At 40.8% G+C, this 19,739-nt stretch overlaps 1 protein-coding gene across 1 annotated transcript in view; it reads right to left on the bottom strand.

Annotated features, from left to right (window-relative positions):
• LOC127624709 (neurexin-1-like) overlaps positions 1-19,739 on the bottom strand; it is a 526,269-nt gene that overhangs the window by 388,813 nt on the left and 117,717 nt on the right. The window contains exons 4-5 of the mRNA XM_052099555.1: positions 434-463; positions 188-226 (exon numbers count right to left, since the gene is read on the bottom strand). Of these exons, the coding sequence (XP_051955515.1) occupies positions 188-226; positions 434-463 (69 nt within the window). The remainder of the gene's footprint in view (positions 1-187; positions 227-433; positions 464-19,739) is intronic.

The following is a 19,739-nucleotide window of genomic DNA, read 5'->3' as shown; positions in this document are numbered from 1 at the left end:
GGACAAAATTTTCTATATACATATTCAGTCGGCAATTGGCCTTCGAAACTATTCATGTTCTCATAAAGACACAGCCAAACAGCTAGAATGACAGCAGAGCTCTGGCTCTGTGCATTCTGGGCACGGTTTGTGACCGCACAACATCAAGACCAAAACAAACATGAGAGGGAGAGCGTAAGAGTGTTACCTGCTGCAGGATTGGCCATCAGAGGAGCTGCTCCTGGGGCTGGGCCAGTGGACAGGACAGGGGTGAGGAGACGCACATAGAGAACACACAGATAGCAGAGAATGATAGGGCACAGAAACCAACGGGACAAAGGAAGAGAAAGTGACTTGTTTTTAGATTAAATGAGTTGTGGAAGCAAAGGGGTTAGGCACAAATAGGGGGATTGAGGGAGGAAATTAAAAAAAGGAAGAGGGAGAGGCCCCATACCTTGGCTCTTTAACGTCAGGTGCGCCAGACCTTGAGGGAAAGAAACAGGAAAAAGGAAAAAGGAAATAAGAGGGTCATAAAAAAGGCACGGACAGAAACGAAAAGCATTGTCACAACGTTTGACTGCAGTTTGTGACAGACATCCTGAGGCGAACTCGGATGCCAAATTCAAATGAAATAAAAAATAAAATAAAATAAAAGGAAGGTAAAATAAACATTTTTTTTTTCAAAGAAAGGTATTAAGAGGCATTGGGGGGAGTGTGGGGGGGGGGGGGGGAGGAAAAAAGCATTTCAATTGGCACAAGTGCCAAAAAGGCACTTGCTTACAAAAATGCTTTTTCTCCTAATGGAGCACATATTTAGTGTTTGGCAGATAGCATTCCTTAAATCATAGATTCTATGCTATAGCAGTTACAACCATAAATGTTGCATTTGAAAGCCACAGTCTCATAAAATAGCAAAGCAGTGGGAGAATGTCTCATAAAAAGCAGCAGGGACCAAGATAAATTATCTAAAGCATACAGAGGGTGCTGCAGGTAACCTCTGCAGACAGTCTTACTAAAAAACATAAGCCTAGGAGTTGACTTCAGAGCTGTAATAATGTTCAATACCAATCAGCTCAAAATCAATCAAAACACACACCAATGCAGGAGCCACTATCCTGCAGTTAAAGTTCTGTAATTACAGTGTAGTCATTGCTGTTTTCTCTAACTAATGCATTTGAGAGCTGTGCAGAAATTCAGAAGACATTCAGGAGGAATTGTCATGCAAATACAGACAAGGGCCAACAAAGTCAAGGTCAGTCTTACAGCACAGGTAGTTTAAACTCTCAAAGAGATAGTTCAGCCAAAAATGAAAAGGCAGAATGTTCGCTTAAATCATCAATCACATACATTGTATGGGAAGAGAGTGCAATAAAAGACAGTGGTTACATCTACATAAATCCGGATACATATGAAAACTTACCATCGCCTTTGAAGGAATGCAATTTGAATGTTGTACAAGGTAACATTTATCTTTAACAATGCTATTAAAGTAAATAGCAGTCAAAACAGCGCCGCCATAACACAAGCCGCCATCTTGATTGTTTTGTTTGAATGTATTAAATGACTGCGTCACATGACAACAAATATGTCATTGTTTTCAGATATATCCGCTTCCCAGTCCACACTACAATGGGAAGATGGTGTTTTCAAATGTATCCACTTGTGAGAGCATTTTTAAAAAGCTCAGATTTCGCTGACAAAAATCCTGTTTCAGTGTGGACGGAAGGCCAAAACAGAGAAAAGGTTGAGCTTTCAAAAACTTAGTGTGGACGTAGTCTGAGGATAACATTTTGCATAACATTTCCTTTGTGTTTCCACAGCATAACATGTGGTTGAATAAATAAAGACAGAATTTTCATTTATGGGTGAACTACACCTTAAAGCAGGGGAAGACAAACAAGTTTCACCATAACCAAAGTATTTTTAAAGTGCAAAAGAGATGAAGAATTCAGTAGACAAACTTGACAGTAAAGTAGACCAGATGTTTTTGACCAAAATCTCATGAAAAAGGAATTAAAAAATAATGCATCAACTGGGAGCTTCATGAAAACCCACAGTAACGCCATTTACACCTCACTCCATGTTGCAAAGAATATGATTACTTTCATGAATCAAAAAGATTGTGTCAAATTAGTTGAAATGTCTCTCGTGCTCTGAACCACATTCAAGGCGAGATATATAATTGAAAAGAGAGAACATTCCATTTTCCATACATTCCAAATGTACCTCCAAGGAACCACATACAAAACAACCCCAGATTTAAAGAGCATGACCTTGGTGAAAATTCTCATTGCAGCTATACATTTAATTTCTATGAAACAAAGGAATATTTTGATTATAGAGTGCAGAGTTAAGGCAGCATTGTTCTCACTGATGTTCCTGTGTGATTCCTTGACAATTACTGCAGTTCTGTCAGTGGCCCTGCTACTTTTATTGTGAATACTGCAGTCTATTAGGGAGATAACACAGCTGTCGAATAGATAATTGTAACAGGGAGTGACAAGTCATTGTGCAGCCAATTCCATAAAATAAATAAATAAATAAAAATCACACATGAAGGAATGGAGATGACAAAAGACGGTTTAGCTTTTGAGTGCAGAAAAGTGATGTGCTTTGAAGAGATATAAAAAAATTAATTAGCAGTAGAACAGTAAACTATGATCAACACAGACAATATCCATAAAAAGAACAATAGCAGTTATATCTGAACACTGCAAGTGCTTTAGAACAATTAACAGCCTAGGGACTGAAAATTACCTTTGCTCATTTAAATATTCTAGCACATAATATGAATATTCAAATGAAAGAGATTCAACACTACATGCAAATTACACATCTGCTTAAAGATGTGTAAAGTGAAATTACATGTATATTCTATCTATCCTTCATCCATCCATCCATCCATCCACCCACCCATCCATCCTTCCATCCCTGTAAATATGCTGCTCCTCATGTGTCTGAATCCAGTAGTTATCTGGTTCTAGTGAGGTGATATATCGTGTTATGATGCTCATATACTAAGAGGCATCGCCTTCGAAGATGATACATAATTTATGTTTCTCTCACTTTTAGCATATAAAGAGAAGTACATTTATTTATAAATGACCCCAAATCCAGACTTCCTTCTGCATGTGTTTTAGCAGTTTTTCCCAACCTGAAATGGTGTACTTTTGCCTCATTGATTCTTTTGGTCTAATACTTCTATTGCGTTTTAATGCCATGCCACATTGCATTAAGAATTTTTTTCATTAAGCTGTTTCATTCATGACCAATAAGCAGCCGGTCTACCACAACCATCAATTTTGGTTTTACTCTCCAATTTGTGAGGGAGACGATTTATTTAGCTAATTTAACCAAGAGATACGAAGATGGACAGTAATAGCTTACAGAGAAGCCACACTTCCCTCCCAGCGAGGCACATTTTAATATGAAGCAGGTTGAGTGACTATGTGCCCACTGAGCAGAACAGAACGTAGCAACATTTGCCCAAAGGTGTTGGTATGTTTAAAGGAACGTATGCTGCATGTAAACATTTATTTTACTGAGAATGCAAATGCATGGCGTCATTGCAACAGCACTCTGATGCGGAGAGGCCTGCTGTGGACGTCTGCATTGAAATGCGGTGGCCCATCTGCGTTGGCATAGCAACAGGCTCCTGTGTCTCCTTTAGTATGACGTTGCCAGTGCAAATAACCCCCACCCACCCTTATGCACTCCCTTCCACTGCTTTCTGTCTGGCTCTCTCTCACACACACACACACACACACACACACACACACACACACTTATGTTCTCATTCCTGTACTGTTATCATGGACATTCACCTACACCTGGCCATTGAGCTTGCACAACAAAATCACTGCCTGGCTTAATCTACATAAAAGTGTTCATTTGTTTATTAGAAATGAGTCAATATCCCATAAAAATATGTAATTCATAAATTGTTTTCTGCGAAAGGGGAGCTATTGTTTTAAATGGCAATGTATGCTTACATAATCACTTAGCCAGTTGTCAGATAATTAGCACAAAGCTTCAAAGCTCGGTCCGGATTTAATTGTCCTTCGTTCCAGATTCAGACCGGAGTCCGCAAATTAAGTGCCCCTGCCGTAAACGCTGACCGAAAGGAGCTGTGGGCGTACTCGACCCAGACTAAATGATCACTCCAAGAAGAGGAATTACGGGAGGCCACACGGCAAAGGGTCTTTTCCATCTCCTGATTTGCCCGCTCAGCTTGTCCATTTGTCTACTTTCCATCACGTTCATTACGATCACAAAATTCTGCCTTGTTAATCATTCCAGAAATATCAAAATCCACAAAAGGAGGTATATCCTTTTCATAATTGGCTCCTAAACTATGCAATAGTCTCCATAACACTGTTCGGGATGCAGACACACTCAGTTTAAGTCTAGAATAAAGACTCATCTATTTAGCTAGGAATACACCTAATTTATCATTCAACTCACGCTTTACTTAGGTCTGCGGAACCAGAAACATCCATAATGATCTATAACTCTACATAAAATAGAATGGCATCTACGCTAATAATATTCTATTTGTTTCCATGTCTCAACCTTAGGATTCATATACCGAAGTTACCAGAGCCTGCCAGATCCAGCTCCATTCCTGCTTGGTGTCGGACTCTGCTGAGAGATGATGACAAACTACAGACGGTGCTAGCCAGACATCACTTCAGTCTTTTGACTTCAGAGGATGAACTGATGCCAACTACAACTGTAAGACATCAGATACTACATATGCCACTGCGTGAACCTTGGACATAGGATGCACCCCACCGAATGTCAACGAAATTACCTGCTGGTTGAACTGCGATGCACCTCATTAATCTCTGCCTGCATCACCTTTGTCTATTGATGGACTACACTCTTGAAATGGAACATATAGAGTTTAATTTTAATTTAACAAAGGACAATGCATCTATGTAAACTTCTGCAGTTTATCCAGGATCGACTTTAAAGACATTAGTCATTAAACTTAAAGTTCATAAAAAAATATTTTATTTATAAAACACTATACAGTAATGCTTACTTAATTTACAAATTTCAAACCATGACTTGCACTGCACACAAATAACTCCTACTTGCATTATATTCATGTTGTTTAGTCAGAGGGGAACTGGCCACCACAATGAGCCTGGTTTCTCCCAAGGTTATTTTTCTCCATTAACCAACATCTTATGGAGTTTTGTGTTCTTTGCCACAATCACCTTCAGTTGCTCACAGCGGTTCTAAATACAATTATTATTATAACCTCTGCAATGCCTTGTGAGATTCTGAGATGGCTCTAACCATAGCCGGGTACATGCACAATACCTCGGATGAAAAAATTAACCCCAGGTATGGAACCGACTGTGCATGAAAAGTGCATGTCTCCGCCTTGACGAACAGCTGATTCTCTAGCAGTCGCTGAAGCACCAGCCACATGGTCTTGGATATACTGGGAGAAGATCAGACAAACACAAAGCAATCGACCAATCGGCGGTTCATCTAATGAAACACAAGACTGGACAGGGGAAATAGAAGAGTTAAGTCAGCGCGACAAACAATAGGGACTCCAAGCAAGAACAGTGTTGGTTGACCAGTCTATGTGTTGGTTGTGCATTACAAACCAAGGATGCCCCAACACTACCAGTGCCGATAGAGATTGGATCAGATAGAAGGACAACTACTCCATATGATTCCCAGAGACAAAGGTAACCAGCTTTGTGGATTGAGTAATGATGGACAGTGGTGTGCCACTAAGGGTGTAAGCGGTGATGGGTTTCCAACTGGACCATAGGAAGTCGCCAAATCGAAATACATAAAGTTCCCTTCAGCTCCGGAATCAACAAGTCAGAAACCATGTGACAGGCAGATCCATTCAGCAGCCGGGCCTGGAGAAGTGTCCAAAGTCCAGGGGTTTTGTCCAAAGGTGTAGCGCTCGCCAGTTACCCCTCTCCTACCAACGAGCGATGTCTTTTACCAGACAGGAATCAGAGAGATGATCAGAGCACGCACAATAAAAACAGTCCTTTAACGAGACATTGCTGTTTCTCCCTAAGTGAGATTTGGGTTCTAGCAACTTGCATAGGCTCAGTGTCGGGCCGTGATTCCGGTGAGTTGGCTGAAGAAGCAGATCAAGTAGGAAGATCAGCCACTAGGGTGGGTGGAAAGTGGGGTCGGTGTAGGGTCAGGCTTTGATCGACTCCGATAGCCTAATCCACCAAGTCATCGAAGCATGGAGGCAAATTCAACGGGTAAATCTCATCTAGAATGTCGCCAGAAAGAGCATGCAGAAATCTATCCCACATAGCATGGTCATTCTACTCACAATCAACAGCTAGGGTGTGAAATTCAATCGCATAATTGTAGACTCGTCGATCTCCTTGAGACAGTCCAGATAAGACCCTTGCCACCTCCTGACCTTGAACTGAGAGATCAAACACTCGGCGGAGCGCTGATTGGAAGCGCAGCAGGGATGTCTGTTGTCCCATATGGCAGTGCCCCATTCGCCAGCCCTTCCAGTGAGAAGCGTAATTGTGCTGGCCACCTTAATCGTATCTGATGTGAAAGTGGAGGGCTGTAACATGAAAAACAGGGAACATTGTGAAAGGAATGCGCTGCAGGATTCAGAATAAACTGAATATGGGGCTGGAGGGGAAATGCGTGCTTCAAAGCGTCCAGGAGCCAGTGGAACCACCAGAGCTGGTAAGGAAGTCTCCTAAGGGGGCCCAAAATCCAGAGATAGGTGGAGCTGCTGCACAACAGAGGTGAGCTCGGCAAGCTGCGAAGCCATCACCTCCAAGGCTGGTTCGAAGCAGAAATCTGGTCCTGCTAACATCTCAGCAGGGAGAGGGCGGAGCAAAGAGAAGATTCCTCCACTGGGTCCATACTGGCTAGATTGTTCTGTAACAAGCAATAGTGAGAACAAACATTCCCAAGAGCAGAGGAAATGTTTAAAGGATTTATTAACAACAAAGGTGAGCTGACACTGTGGATGTCGAGGATCCCGGCACCGGCTGCAGCAGGGAAGAGAGGTAACAGAGGAGAAGGCTGTGTCCACACCCGTGGGCAATCGGAAAGAGTGTGTTCGTAGGATAAGAGTGTGCAATGTGGTAGTCAGGAACAGCTTCACATAATCCTCCATGAAGTTTAGTGTGCATGAAAGAACAATGCACAGCTGAGATGGGCGATCTTACACCCGACATGCAGGCAGAGACGAGGTATCATCCATGGAAAACCAGCTGACACACAGCAAAACTGGAAGGTAACCACACAACCGACATGCAGACAGTCAACAGATACATGAGACAGGACCAACTAGACAGAAAGAGTGAAGTTAGTACTCAAGACCAAACCACAATCTAGCAAAGATACTGAGAACACGACAGGCTTAAGAAGGGCATGAATTAGAGGAGAACAGGTGTTGCTCGCCATGCTAATCAGTGGCATGATCAGCGTTCCCCAGGGAACAATCAATGTTCCCATGGAAACACTGATCATGCATGCCAGCCATGCCTGCAAACCATAAGGGAGAAAAAACAAAACAAACCAAACAAATCGGAAAACACACCGGAGCAGTGACAATGTAATATTTTGTTTCCATCCATCCATCGTCAACCGCTTATCCTGTGTACAGGGTCGCGGGGGGCTGGAGCCTATCCCAGCTAACATTGGGCGAAAGGCGGGGGACACCCTGGACAGGTCGCCAGTCCATCGCAGGTAATATTTTGTTTACATTTTTTAAACAATTTAGTATGAGACTGTAGGGTATTACATATATAATTTAGAGATGTGGAGATTGTCAGTTAAATTGCCCGCATTCTCACACCATAATATGTAAGGATATTTGGTATGCGATATTTAGAAGGGAATTTAGAGTCTCGAAATATGTGAGCTATGAAATAAATTAAACTGTCCTTATTAGGTAATGTATAACGGAATTAGTCGCATTCGGGGAAGCTCAACTTGCGGCACAACAACTGCCGGCGACGAACCTCCTGGCCTATCCAGATCTGAAGAAAGCCATTCTGCAACGGGTCGGTCGGAGCCCGGAAGAGAATCGCCAGCTCTTCCGCGGCATGAAGATAGAAATGTCCGATCGCCCGTTTGCGTTTGCGCAACGGCTCCGGGACACCTGTCGGAGGTGGCTGCTCGCGGGGGACCGCGACATCGAGAGAGTGATCGACAAGGTGGTACTGGAGCAATTCGTCCAACGGCTGCCCCGAAAGATGGCGGAGTGGGTCCAGTGCCACCGCCCGGCGTCGCTGGAGGAGGCTGTTCGTCTGGCGGAGGACCATTTGGCGGTGATCCTGAGGGCGGACGAGCCCTCTTCTTCTCTCTCCCCTTCCCCTGTGTCTGCACCCCCCCTCTTCCCCCTCCCCTGTGTTCTCTTGCTCTGTTCTCTCCCCAGGGCCCATTCCTGCCCCACGCAGGCGTGGAGTGTATGTGCGACCAGCTTCCCAGCCTTGGGAGAATGTTCCTTCCCCATCCTTCAGCCGCTCTCCTCCTCAGGTGGGGGTGTCCGCCAGCACAAGTGCGGGCGTAACGCCTGGGCCGGCCTGTTGGAGGTGCGGGGACCCGGACCACTTCCGGGATCAGTGTCCGCTGATGGAGCTGGGGACGGTGGTGCGGGTCTCCGACATCCCGCAGGCTGCCCCTGATCGGGCTGGAGCATACCGGATTCCAGTAAGACATGAGCTATTGCATACTTTTTAGCTATTTTTTTTAATATAATTGCACTGAATTAATGTGTTAAATCGACAGCCCTAATAAATAGTATACATAAAGTCACTGAAAAACTTTATTAGGAACACTACTGGGTAGGGCTTCCCTTTGCTCTCAAAACGGCCTACATTTTTCCTGGCAGGAATTCCACAAGATGTTGGAACATTCCTTTGAATTTCTTGTCCAAGTTGACATGATTGCAGCATGCAATTTCAGCAGATTTTTCAGCTGCATTTAATGCTGTGAATCTCCCATTCTACCACATCCAAAAAGTGTTCTATTTTAGGTGTTCTATTGAAGAACAGTGAACTCATTAACATGTTCATGAAACCAGTTTGAGGCAGCATTTGCTTTTTGACATGGTGCATCATCATGCTAGAAGAAGCATTTGAAGATTGGTCAATTGTGGTCATGAAGGGATGCAATATGATCAGCAAAAATACTCAAATAGGCTGTGGCATTGAAACAATGACTGACTGGTATTAATGGGTCCCTACACCATTACACCACCAGCCTGGACTGTTGACACAGGCTGGTTGGGTCCATTGATTCATGCTGTTGGTGCCACATTATGACCCTAACATATGTGCACCACAGCAGAAATCAAGATTCATCAGACCAGGCCAAGTTTTTACAGTAATCAACTGTCCAGTTTTGCTGAGCTTGTGCCTACTGCTATCCTCAGTTTTCTGTTATTGGCTGACAGAAATGGAACCCAATGCGGTCTTCAGCTTTTGTAGGCCATTTGCCTCAAGGTTTGATGTGTTGTGTATTCTGAGATGATATTCTGCTCACCACAATTGTACAGAGTGCTAATCTGAGTTATCATAGCCTTTCTGTCAGCTCAAACCGGTCTGGCCATTCTCCGTTGACATCTCTCATCAACAAGGTATTTCCATCCGCAGAACTACCGCTCACTAGATGTTTTTTATTTTTGCACCAGTCTGAGTGAACACTTGAGACTTTGTGCATGAAAATCCCAGGAGATAAGCAGTTACAGAAATACTAAAACCAACCCATCTGGCACAAACAATCATGCCACGGTAAAAATCACAGAGATCACATTCTTTCCCCATTCTGATGGTTGATGTGAACATTATCTGATGCTCCTGACCCATAACTGCATGCTTTTATGCACTGCTGCCACAGTGTGTGTGTGTGTGTGTGTGTGTGTGTGTGTGTGTGTGTGTGTGTGTGTGTGTGTGTGTGTGTACAATCACTGAACACTTTATTAGGAACACCTGTACACCTACTTATTCATGTGATTATCTAATCAGCCAATCATATGGCAACAGTGCAATGCATAAAATCATGCAGATATGGGTCAGCATCTTCAGGTATTGTTCACATCAACCATCAGAATGGGGAAAAATTATAATTATAAATATATTTATTTTTATTTTTTAATTATATTTTAATATACATAAAAGATTGTTATTCTCCAGCATTTTTATAACTAAACATTGTTTGTTTGTAAAGATTCTCCACCGGAACTGAAAAGGATATATCATTCTGAGCCACACCTGATTCTTTATCTGCTGCATATCAAAACAGATCTACCCTGATTAGCTGCTGCACGGCACTGAATGAGAAAGTTGTGAATATGCAGAGAGGGGATTAGTCTGTTCCCCTCTAAAACTACTGGAGGCTTTTCCTTCAGAAGGAGGATTATACCAAGGTCACTGAGGTACTGAGAGGATTGGGCATGGCAGTGCCAGCTGTACCCAGTCTTTTGACTTCTTTACTGCTCTGCGTAGCACATGTCTCTACTCTCACAGGGTGATGATGGTCATGGTCATTGCGGTCAGGCCTGGTCTATGGTCTCGCATAGCCAGATTTATCACTAGCTACAGCATAAAGCATAAAGTCTTGTCCAGTTTGCAGTGTCTGACTGACACATAAAATGACGTAAAATGTGTGTGTGGGTGTGTGTGTGTTTCTGTACCACTTTGAGACATTTTATCTGAAATAGCTGATACCACTATAATAGACTGGCATGGGAAATACTCCACTCATGTCTGTACAGACAACAAAGTGAAAAAAAAATAGCACAAAAGTCAACCTGGTCTCATAGAATGAACATTACTCTATATAAATTTTTGCAAACTGACTTTTACGTGTCACTTTCTACGTTTCACTGCAGTTTCCAGATGAAATTAACACTAGTGTCGCTACAACAATTGTGTGTATCTATAAAATGCATCTGATGGTCGGACCGTGGGTGTGCTATCTCAGGCTGAGATCAGACCTGCTCTACGTTGCCTAACAGCAGCAAAATTTGGAAATGCAAGCTCTGTGTTTTGGATTATACTGTGGCACTTGAGATTAGCATTGATGCCAAAGTGAGCAGCAGTGAAATAAGAGCCTTTCCTTCAAGGATGGAAGCAAAGGCGTGATCGGGCTATAAACATACTGGAACATACTATAAACATATTGTTGGCTGCCATATCACCCTGTGGCTATTGCCTGGTTGCCCACTAAAGCTAAGCAGGGTTGAGCCTGGCCAGTACCTGGATGGGAGACCACCTGGGGAAAACCAAGGTTGCTGCTGGAAGTGGTATTAGGGAGGCCAGCAGGGGGTGCTCACCCTATGGTCTGTGTGGGTCCTAATGCCCCAGTATAGTGACGGGGACACTATACTGTAAAAAAAAAAAAAAAGCACTGGATGGGATGTTAAACTAAGGTCTTGACTCTCTGTGGTCATTAAAAATCCCTAGGGCACTTTCTCCTAAAGAGTAGGGGTTAAACCCTGGTGTCCTAGCCAAATTCCCCTATCTATCATGGCCTCCTAATAATCTCCATCCCTGAATTGGCTACATCACTCTACCATCTCCTCTCCACCAATAGCTGGTGTGTGGTGGGCGTTCTGGTGCACTATGGCTGCCGTTGCATCATCCAGATGGATGCTGCACACTGGTGGTGGTTGAGGAGATTCTCCCTATACTATGTAAAGTGCTTTGAGTTTGAGAAAAGCGCTATATAAATGTAAGTTGTTGTTGTTGAGTATGCATGAAAGCACAGAGATCTAACAGAGGTGTCTCCACATCCCAAAACATGCTGTCTACACACAAGTCATCATATCATATGACCGCAAAATGGTGTAGCAAGACTAAATGTATATGCTTAAACAAGATGGCGCCGGTGTGTGGCATGCTCTCTGCTGTCCTCCTTACTGTTGTTACTCTTTTTGTTTTTCTTAATCAAGGCTAGTTACTCTGTACTTGTCTACGAATGTCAAACGCTGCTTGATATCCATAGCTCAATTACTGAACTGTCCATGTCTGACCTGAACGGATCATGATTTTTCTCTCCTGCCTTCTTATCACACATCCCTGATTACCTGTGTCGGTGACCTTTCGATATTCCTCAGAGGAAACGGCGGAGACATTGTGGCAAGCAGGGTGGTGCGGCAGTCAGACTGAAATCCAGCATGACCTACCTGCTCCTTCTGGACCTTGGTCGCCAAGTCATTTGGCGCTCGTTGGAGGTGCATCACCGGTGGATCCAACCCATCTTCCCTGGCTCACTTGTCAAGCTTTCTCTGTGTATTTCCCCCTGGATTCGCAGAGGTGGAGTAAACCACATATGGGGGGAATTGACACAAATTTGTATCATATTTCAATGTTAGGAGATTTTAATCTTCACACGTGCTGTGTGTCTAAACCCCTATCCAAGGAGTTATTTGATTTTGTGCAGTGGGTGGATGGCCTCACAAATTTCAAGGGACATACTCTTGATTTGGTCTTATCTCATGGCATACTTGTTTGTGACATTGAAATCTGTGATATTAACTTTTCGGACCATAAACCTGTGTGTTTCACCACATCTCTCCCTGTTCCAATGGATAAACCTTGTACTACGAATCGCTGGACACGCTGGTATTTATACTTCTCACACTATTGATGAGTTTAGAGAGGCCTGTACACCCCTGGCTTTGGACTCCTCTCTGCATCACTTAGATGCTGATGAACATTTTAACCTGTTTTATTGTTCTATTTCTCCACTAAGGCATAAACATCCCAAATTTACATCAGAGCCTTGGATTAATGACACTGACCCTCACTAAGACAGATCTGCAGAAGAGCGGAACGCAACTGGAAAAAAGACAAATTACAGGTATCATCCGATATTCTTAGAGACTCACTTTCTGCTTTTCAGAAAGCTGTTAAGACTGCTAAATCCACATATTTCTCTGAGCTCATTACAAAAAACAGTCATAGACCGATAGTTCTCTTTTCCACTAGAGACTCTGCCCTTAATCCGTCTGTTAAAATCTTTCCTGTGACATCTGTTTCTCTCGTGACAGTTTTCTGAAGTTTTATGCTGACAAGATCACAGCCCTGAGGTCACAAACCCTGTACTCTGCCCATAACATCTCGGAGACATAATATTTCTCTGTGTCCCAGAGTGAGTTTGAACCTATCTCTCCTGACTTGCAGTCAAAATTATTGTAAACATAAAGCCCACCTTCTGTCTCCTGGATGCCATTCCCACACATTTTATTAAACAAACTGATGACACTATTGGGCCCTGGCTTCTAGCCATTATTAACAAATGTTTAAGCACTGGAACTGTCCCTGCCTCAAACTCGCTACGGTGACGCCTTTCCTTAAGAAACCTAATCATGATCTCAACAATTTTGCGAATTTTAGACCAATTTCAAAATCTGCACATTATCTCTAAAATCTTGGATAAAGTGGTTTTAACAAAATTACAGTCATATTTCAGCACTAATTCCATCAACAAATTTTCCAGTCTGGTTTCAAAATGCTCCACTGAACGGAATCTGCTTTACTAAGAGTCACAAATGCTACTTTATCTGCAACGGACTCTGGGAATGCAGTTGCATTGGTTCTTTTGGATCTCAGTTCAGCTTTTGATATGGTTGATCATAACACTCTTATTTCTCACCTGAGGCCGTGTGTATTCAGGGAACAGTACTAACTTGGTTTCGTTCCTACCTAACCAATCGAAGGTTTTCTGTCTGTCTTGGTCAGCATACATCTTCTGCTGCTCTTCTCTCCTGTGGTGTGCTGCAAGGCTCGATCTTGGCTCCCGATTTTTTCTCGTTATATATGCTTCCAACGGGTTCGATTTTAAACAAATACTGTGTTTCTTTTCACTGTTATGCAGTTGACACCCAAATCTATTTACCTCTGAAGCGCAATGACAAACATGCCCTTGAGCCACTACTAGCCTGTCTTAAGTAATGGAAAGCATGGCTGATTCAGTTTTTTTGTTCAGTTCTAATGATAGTAATCATACGTGCAACCTCAAGTTAGATACTCTTGAGCCTTTTACTCATGTGCTAGGAAATTAGGCTTCTTATTCAACAACAACCTTAAATTTGATAAACAAATTAATGCTGTGGTAAGATCAGGTTTCTTCCATTTACGACTATTAGCCAGAGTAAAACCATTTCTCTCTGTGAGAAACCTCGAAAAATTAATCTTTTAAATGTGCTGTGTTCCCACATGCCTACTCAATCCCTAAAATCTGGGGACTGTGGCTTACTCTACGTTCCCAGATCCAGATTAAAGCAAAGAGGAGATCGAGCCTTTGCCATTGCTGGCCCAAAAATCTGCAACAGTCTGCCGACTCATATCAGAACTTCTCCCACTCCACCTGTTTTTAAGTCTAGTTTAAAAACCCACCTCTTTTCATTGGCTTTTAACTTACCATGATCCCTTGCCTTGTGTGTCTACCTTTTTTATACTGTCCTTTGTTGTTTGGCTTTATTGCTCTGTATATTGTACTGTACAGCAGTTTGGGCAACTTCGGTTGTTTTTAAATGTGCCCAAAAATAAACTTTGACTGAATAAATTTAAGTAAAACATGGATTACTGCATCTTGACCTTTATGATTGCACTAGCCTCTATCTGTAAGAACTCGTGAAAAATTGTATTTATTTTAAATCTGGAGAACATATTTCAAACATATAGTAGTAAATATGTCAGGGCTCAAAAATAAATATATTTTCTGTTGATCAGGCCACATTTTTACAACCATTCATAAAATAAATACATATTTTTAGCCAACTATTTTTATATGGGTCAGATTATATTTCATGTCAATGTTAAATGTTCTTTAATGCAACTTCATTAGAGCATTCAGTTTATAAACACACTTTTGCTGGAAAATGATGTTATACAGTGCAAAACAAAAATTATTTGTTTATAATGTTCATACCATTCTTACTGATGCTTCCAAGACTATCACAAGTAGTTTTAACAATTTCAACAAATCCATATCTCTGTTAGCCAACTCACCCTGGAAGCATACTTAATACAGCCCAATTCACAACAAAGTTAAATACATCACAAAAATCTAAATGTTTAAGTTAGCGAGGCATAAAAGCACATGATCCTAGTAAACAGGATATAGCAACCAAATTGGCCAAACAATAGGACCACTGACTGCTCCATCAACTGGCCTAAATCTCTCTCAAACCTAGCCTTGGACCATCAGGCCATCCTTATTGTTGAGCCCTGCACTGTATATCAGACTAAAGATAGTTCACACAAAAAATGTTTTACTAGCCAGAGTCTGAGTTGTGTCATGTCAAAGAAGAACTTAAGCGTCGCAATCCTTTTACTGATTAAGAAGCTGGATTCTGATTCGTCTTTTACTGCATGTTGTGTCTCATGAGTGCGCACTCTGAAGGAAATTGACCTTATTTGGCTGCAGTGTGTCTGAATCTGTCATGATCGGCATATCACCATTGCTTTAGTTCAGCAGTGAAATGGCATTGACATTGCATTTAACGACGTCAACTCTGACTTTGGTTAAACTTTTTTCACAACAATCTCCATTTTAAAGCATGGCTAAAGAGCAGTAGCACGCCTGTTGGATGTCTGTTAGAAGGTAAAAGTGTCAAAGTGTAAAACTTGAGAGCTTGTAGATTTGGTATGTAATAAATATTTGTACAAGCAAGTCTATGCAATATGCAAGTAAATGTTTCCTTTTGCTTCGTTCTGTGTATTTTGTATCCAAAGACGAGTCCCAGGCAACCTATTTCCATTTCATGTCTCTTTTAAAAAAACAATCTGTTATTTACAATCAGTTGGTGACAAAAATATAAAAAGAAATATTATTTCTAATCATGCATTGCACTGATGAGGGAAAAAGAACCGTGCAACTTCTATCTCTGTGCTCACACAACCGTAAACACTTGTTCATGGAGCCAGCCATTCTCTTAAAGAGACAGTACCAATTTAGCACTTGTTATGCATATCAATGTAAACTCAATGTAAATCACATAATTGCATATAAACAAACATGTCACTAAATGTAGTAATGTTGTAAGTGTAATAAATGTGTAAATAAATAAATATTTAAAAGACAAAATCATTCAATGTGAAATATTTTAACTTCAGGTTCCAATCTTGTGAATATTTTGTTAAAAAATGTGTATGAAAAATTGAAACAGTGACAACAACTTGTATCATTATTAAAAAATGCAATTTCCTGACATCATATAAATGTATAGAATTTGTAATTCGTATATTTTTACACAAGTTAAAATGTGACTAACAGAATCTAAAGTAAAATATAAAAATAAAATGTGCAATCTCACATACTATATTGTGTGAAATCATATTGAAATCACATGTATGAAAACTACTACATATACAGTATATACTGTATATAAAGAAGCCCCCTTCTCAGTTTTCTTAATATCTTTTTAGTTTTCAGTTGCATTACGCTTAAATGTTGTCAAAGGTCTGGCGAGTAAAAACAAAGATTTACTAGCCAATGGTGATTCTTTCTCCAACATCTCCGTAGAGGGTTGGACTTTCTGTCTTTGGTAAAACACAAAGAGATGTTAGGCAGACTAATGGTCTCAGTCACCCTCCACTTTCATTGTTTGGAAAAAAAGATGCAATGAAAGTAAAATCTCCATTTGTGTTCTATGGAAAAATAAAGGTTTGGTACAACAAGAGCAGGCTTTTACCTGCATTGACGTTTTGTTCAATGGCCACCCAAGGATAATCTCAAGCTGCTGAAGCAAACGTAATTATATTTATCTTGTGTTTGGTGATTTATGAGTGCTAAATATTTTTTTCATCTGAAAATTTAGTCTGCGTTGCACAATTGAGGCCTGATTGTGTCATCTAAGAATCACTCAAGCCAATTGTCTGTTGTCAATTGTCTGCAAGTCCACCTGTTTGTTCCTGATATTTGTGCTCCATAGACAGGAGAGCAGAGAGCAGAATGTTTGCATGACTCAATCAGGCTTCTCTTGATATCACTGTGCAGACCATTAAAATTATGTGACACCTTTGAATTCCACAGAGAAGTTTTTGTATTTTAAAGCACTGTGGTGAAAGTCAAGCATCTCAAGCGGCTAGACAACCCTGTCAAACAACCACTGACGAGGATCACACTAATGAATAGGCATTCATGGTCTTGCCTGTAGTAATGACATTATAAATGTCACAATTGAAGAACTATGGTAAGCATAAGGACAGATGGAATGTAAAATAAAAGGCTATGAAGTCTGGACCTCCAAGAATTATGAAGAAATTATGAGCAAAACTGTCTTCCTCAGTATTATAAATTATTTTCGAAAGATGCTTAATATTAGGAAACAAACTAGCCATTTTTTCTGCAGATTTTCAAAGAGATTATTTAAATTATTAATTAATATTAATATTAATAGATGAAAAGAATAAATATCTGTTAGGGAATAGAAACAGGTGCTGTATTCATGTAGAGTCAGTTTGTTTGTTAGTGATTTAACATCATGCCAGCTTCTGAAGCTATTTTCATGGCAAAAAACAAGTTTAAATACAACAATTTTAAGTGATTAATTTTAATAAAAGTGATTAAAAAACATTTTGATAAAAATTCTAAAGCTGATTCCGTTTGACTCCAAAAGTGTCAGTTGAATTATTATTTCTTAAAGGAAATAAAACCAGTACAATCCAATAAAATATGCTTCTGTGGACTATTAGGTACACCTGTACATCTACGTATTCATGCGATTATCTATTCAGCCATTAATGTGGCAGAAGTGTCATGTATAAAACCATGCAGATATGGGTTAGGAGCTTCAGGTTATGTTCACATCAACCATCAGAATGGGTAAAAATGTGATCTCAGTGATTTAGACCGTGGCATGATTGTTGGTGCAAGACGGGCTGGTTTGAGTATTTCTGTAACTGCTGATCTCCTGGGATTTTCATGCACAACAGTCTCTAGATTGTAAAGAGAATGGTGTGAAAAACAAAAACATCCAGTGAGTGGCAGTTATGTGGGCAAAAATGGCTTGCTAATGACAGAGGTCAGAGGAGAATGGCCAGACAGGTCCAAGTTGACTATAACCCAAATAACCACACATTACAACAGTTCTATGGCAGAAAAGCATTTATGAACATACAACATGTCGAACATCGAGGCGGATGGACTATAACAGCAGAAGACTGTGTTGGGTTCCACTTCTGTCAGCCAAGAACAAAAAACTGGGGCTGCAGTGGGCCTCGCATTTGTGTATCTCAGCAGAAATCCAGATTAATCAGACCAGGTGATGTTTTTCCAATCATCTACTGTCCAGTATTGGGGAGCCTGTGCCCAATGCAGCCTCTTTCAAGTCAACAAAGTATGTAATAATCCAATTTACGTGTATGGCAGCCATGCCGATAACTACTTTCGACCCACAAAAAAAGGCTAATATGACAAGGCAGGCAAGGAATGAGGATCTACATGCTGCTTTATTAAACTGAAGAAAAAAAAAAAAAAAAATACGCTAACACGCGTACAGAGCATAGACAAAACATGCAAAAACTGACAAAGGAAACAGGGAAAACAAGGGCTTAAATACACAAGGGGAAACAAGGAACACCTGAGGAAACAATCAGGGAATGAGAAATAATCAAGGAATAAAACTACAAGGACTACAAAACTAACACAGGAAACAGGAAAATAAACAAGAATTTCAACATAAAAGCACAAAAACAAAAGACAACAGGCAATATGACATCTAAGGAGGGTGTGCGTGGTAAAAGATGACAGAATTTTAATTTTGGTGTGAATTATACCTTTAACAGAATTTAACAGATTCTGTTCACCTCTCTTCAAATTGGAAATTGTATTATTACCAAACATAAATGTGAAAAGTATGACTTGGTATGCCCATGATTTGGACATGATTTACTTTCTGCTATAATACCTTCATTTTCCATTGACTGCCCAGAGACAAACAGGCCCAGGCACAAACATTCACTGGAGTGCATGTGACGGAATTTTAATGTTGTACAAGTACCAATTGATGGCATACCTAAATCAAACTATTTAGATGTCATATTAAATTGCAGAGAAGGTGGCGAAAAAAGCGGAGTGCTTGCGAGTTCCCTTGAACGAGTGTCATCTTTGCTATTATGCATTCTGCACTGGAAACAAAGTGCTGACAATGTGTGAAAGCTTTAATCCAATAAAGACATTCAGTATGTGCTTTCTGTGTATAACACATCCCTGTCCAATTTTTGCCATTTGATGTCAGCTTAGTTCAGGCATTTGAGTTCTTTACAAGAGAAATGGTGGATGATTAAATGTCTAGGCCAAAAGCACATGTTCTAAAGTAAAGCCTCTGTCATCCACTAGTGTCAGTGTGGCCTTTCAGATAACCTCCTTCTATACACAACACAGGCAAAATGAACACAATGCCTGTGATCACAGGCCTTCAGTAAAGTTAAAGGACTATTATACATAGTAGAATGTTCCATTTTGCAAGACTCAAGCTGTCTTACAAAAGGCCTGTTTTCATTACAGGCTTCTCTACACTTTGGAGAGAGGGAGACACTATTTTGCATTCTTAAAGGGAAAGTTCACCAATAAATTGTTCCAAACCCATATGAATTTCTTTCTTTCTTTCTTGGAACACAAAGATGTTAGGCAGAATGTTTTCACTGATTTATTTACTTTTTTCATACAATGAAAGTGACTGTACCATTGTGTTCCATGAAATAAAATAAGTCTGGGTAGGAACAACTTGAGGGTGAGTAAATGATGAAATGATGCTCATTTCTGGGTAAACT

The sequence above is a fragment of the Xyrauchen texanus genome, chromosome 31 (assembly GCF_025860055.1).
Source record: "Xyrauchen texanus isolate HMW12.3.18 chromosome 31, RBS_HiC_50CHRs, whole genome shotgun sequence".
NCBI lineage: Eukaryota > Metazoa > Chordata > Actinopteri > Cypriniformes > Catostomidae > Xyrauchen > Xyrauchen texanus.
This window is presented reverse-complemented; position numbering and strand designations above follow the sequence as displayed.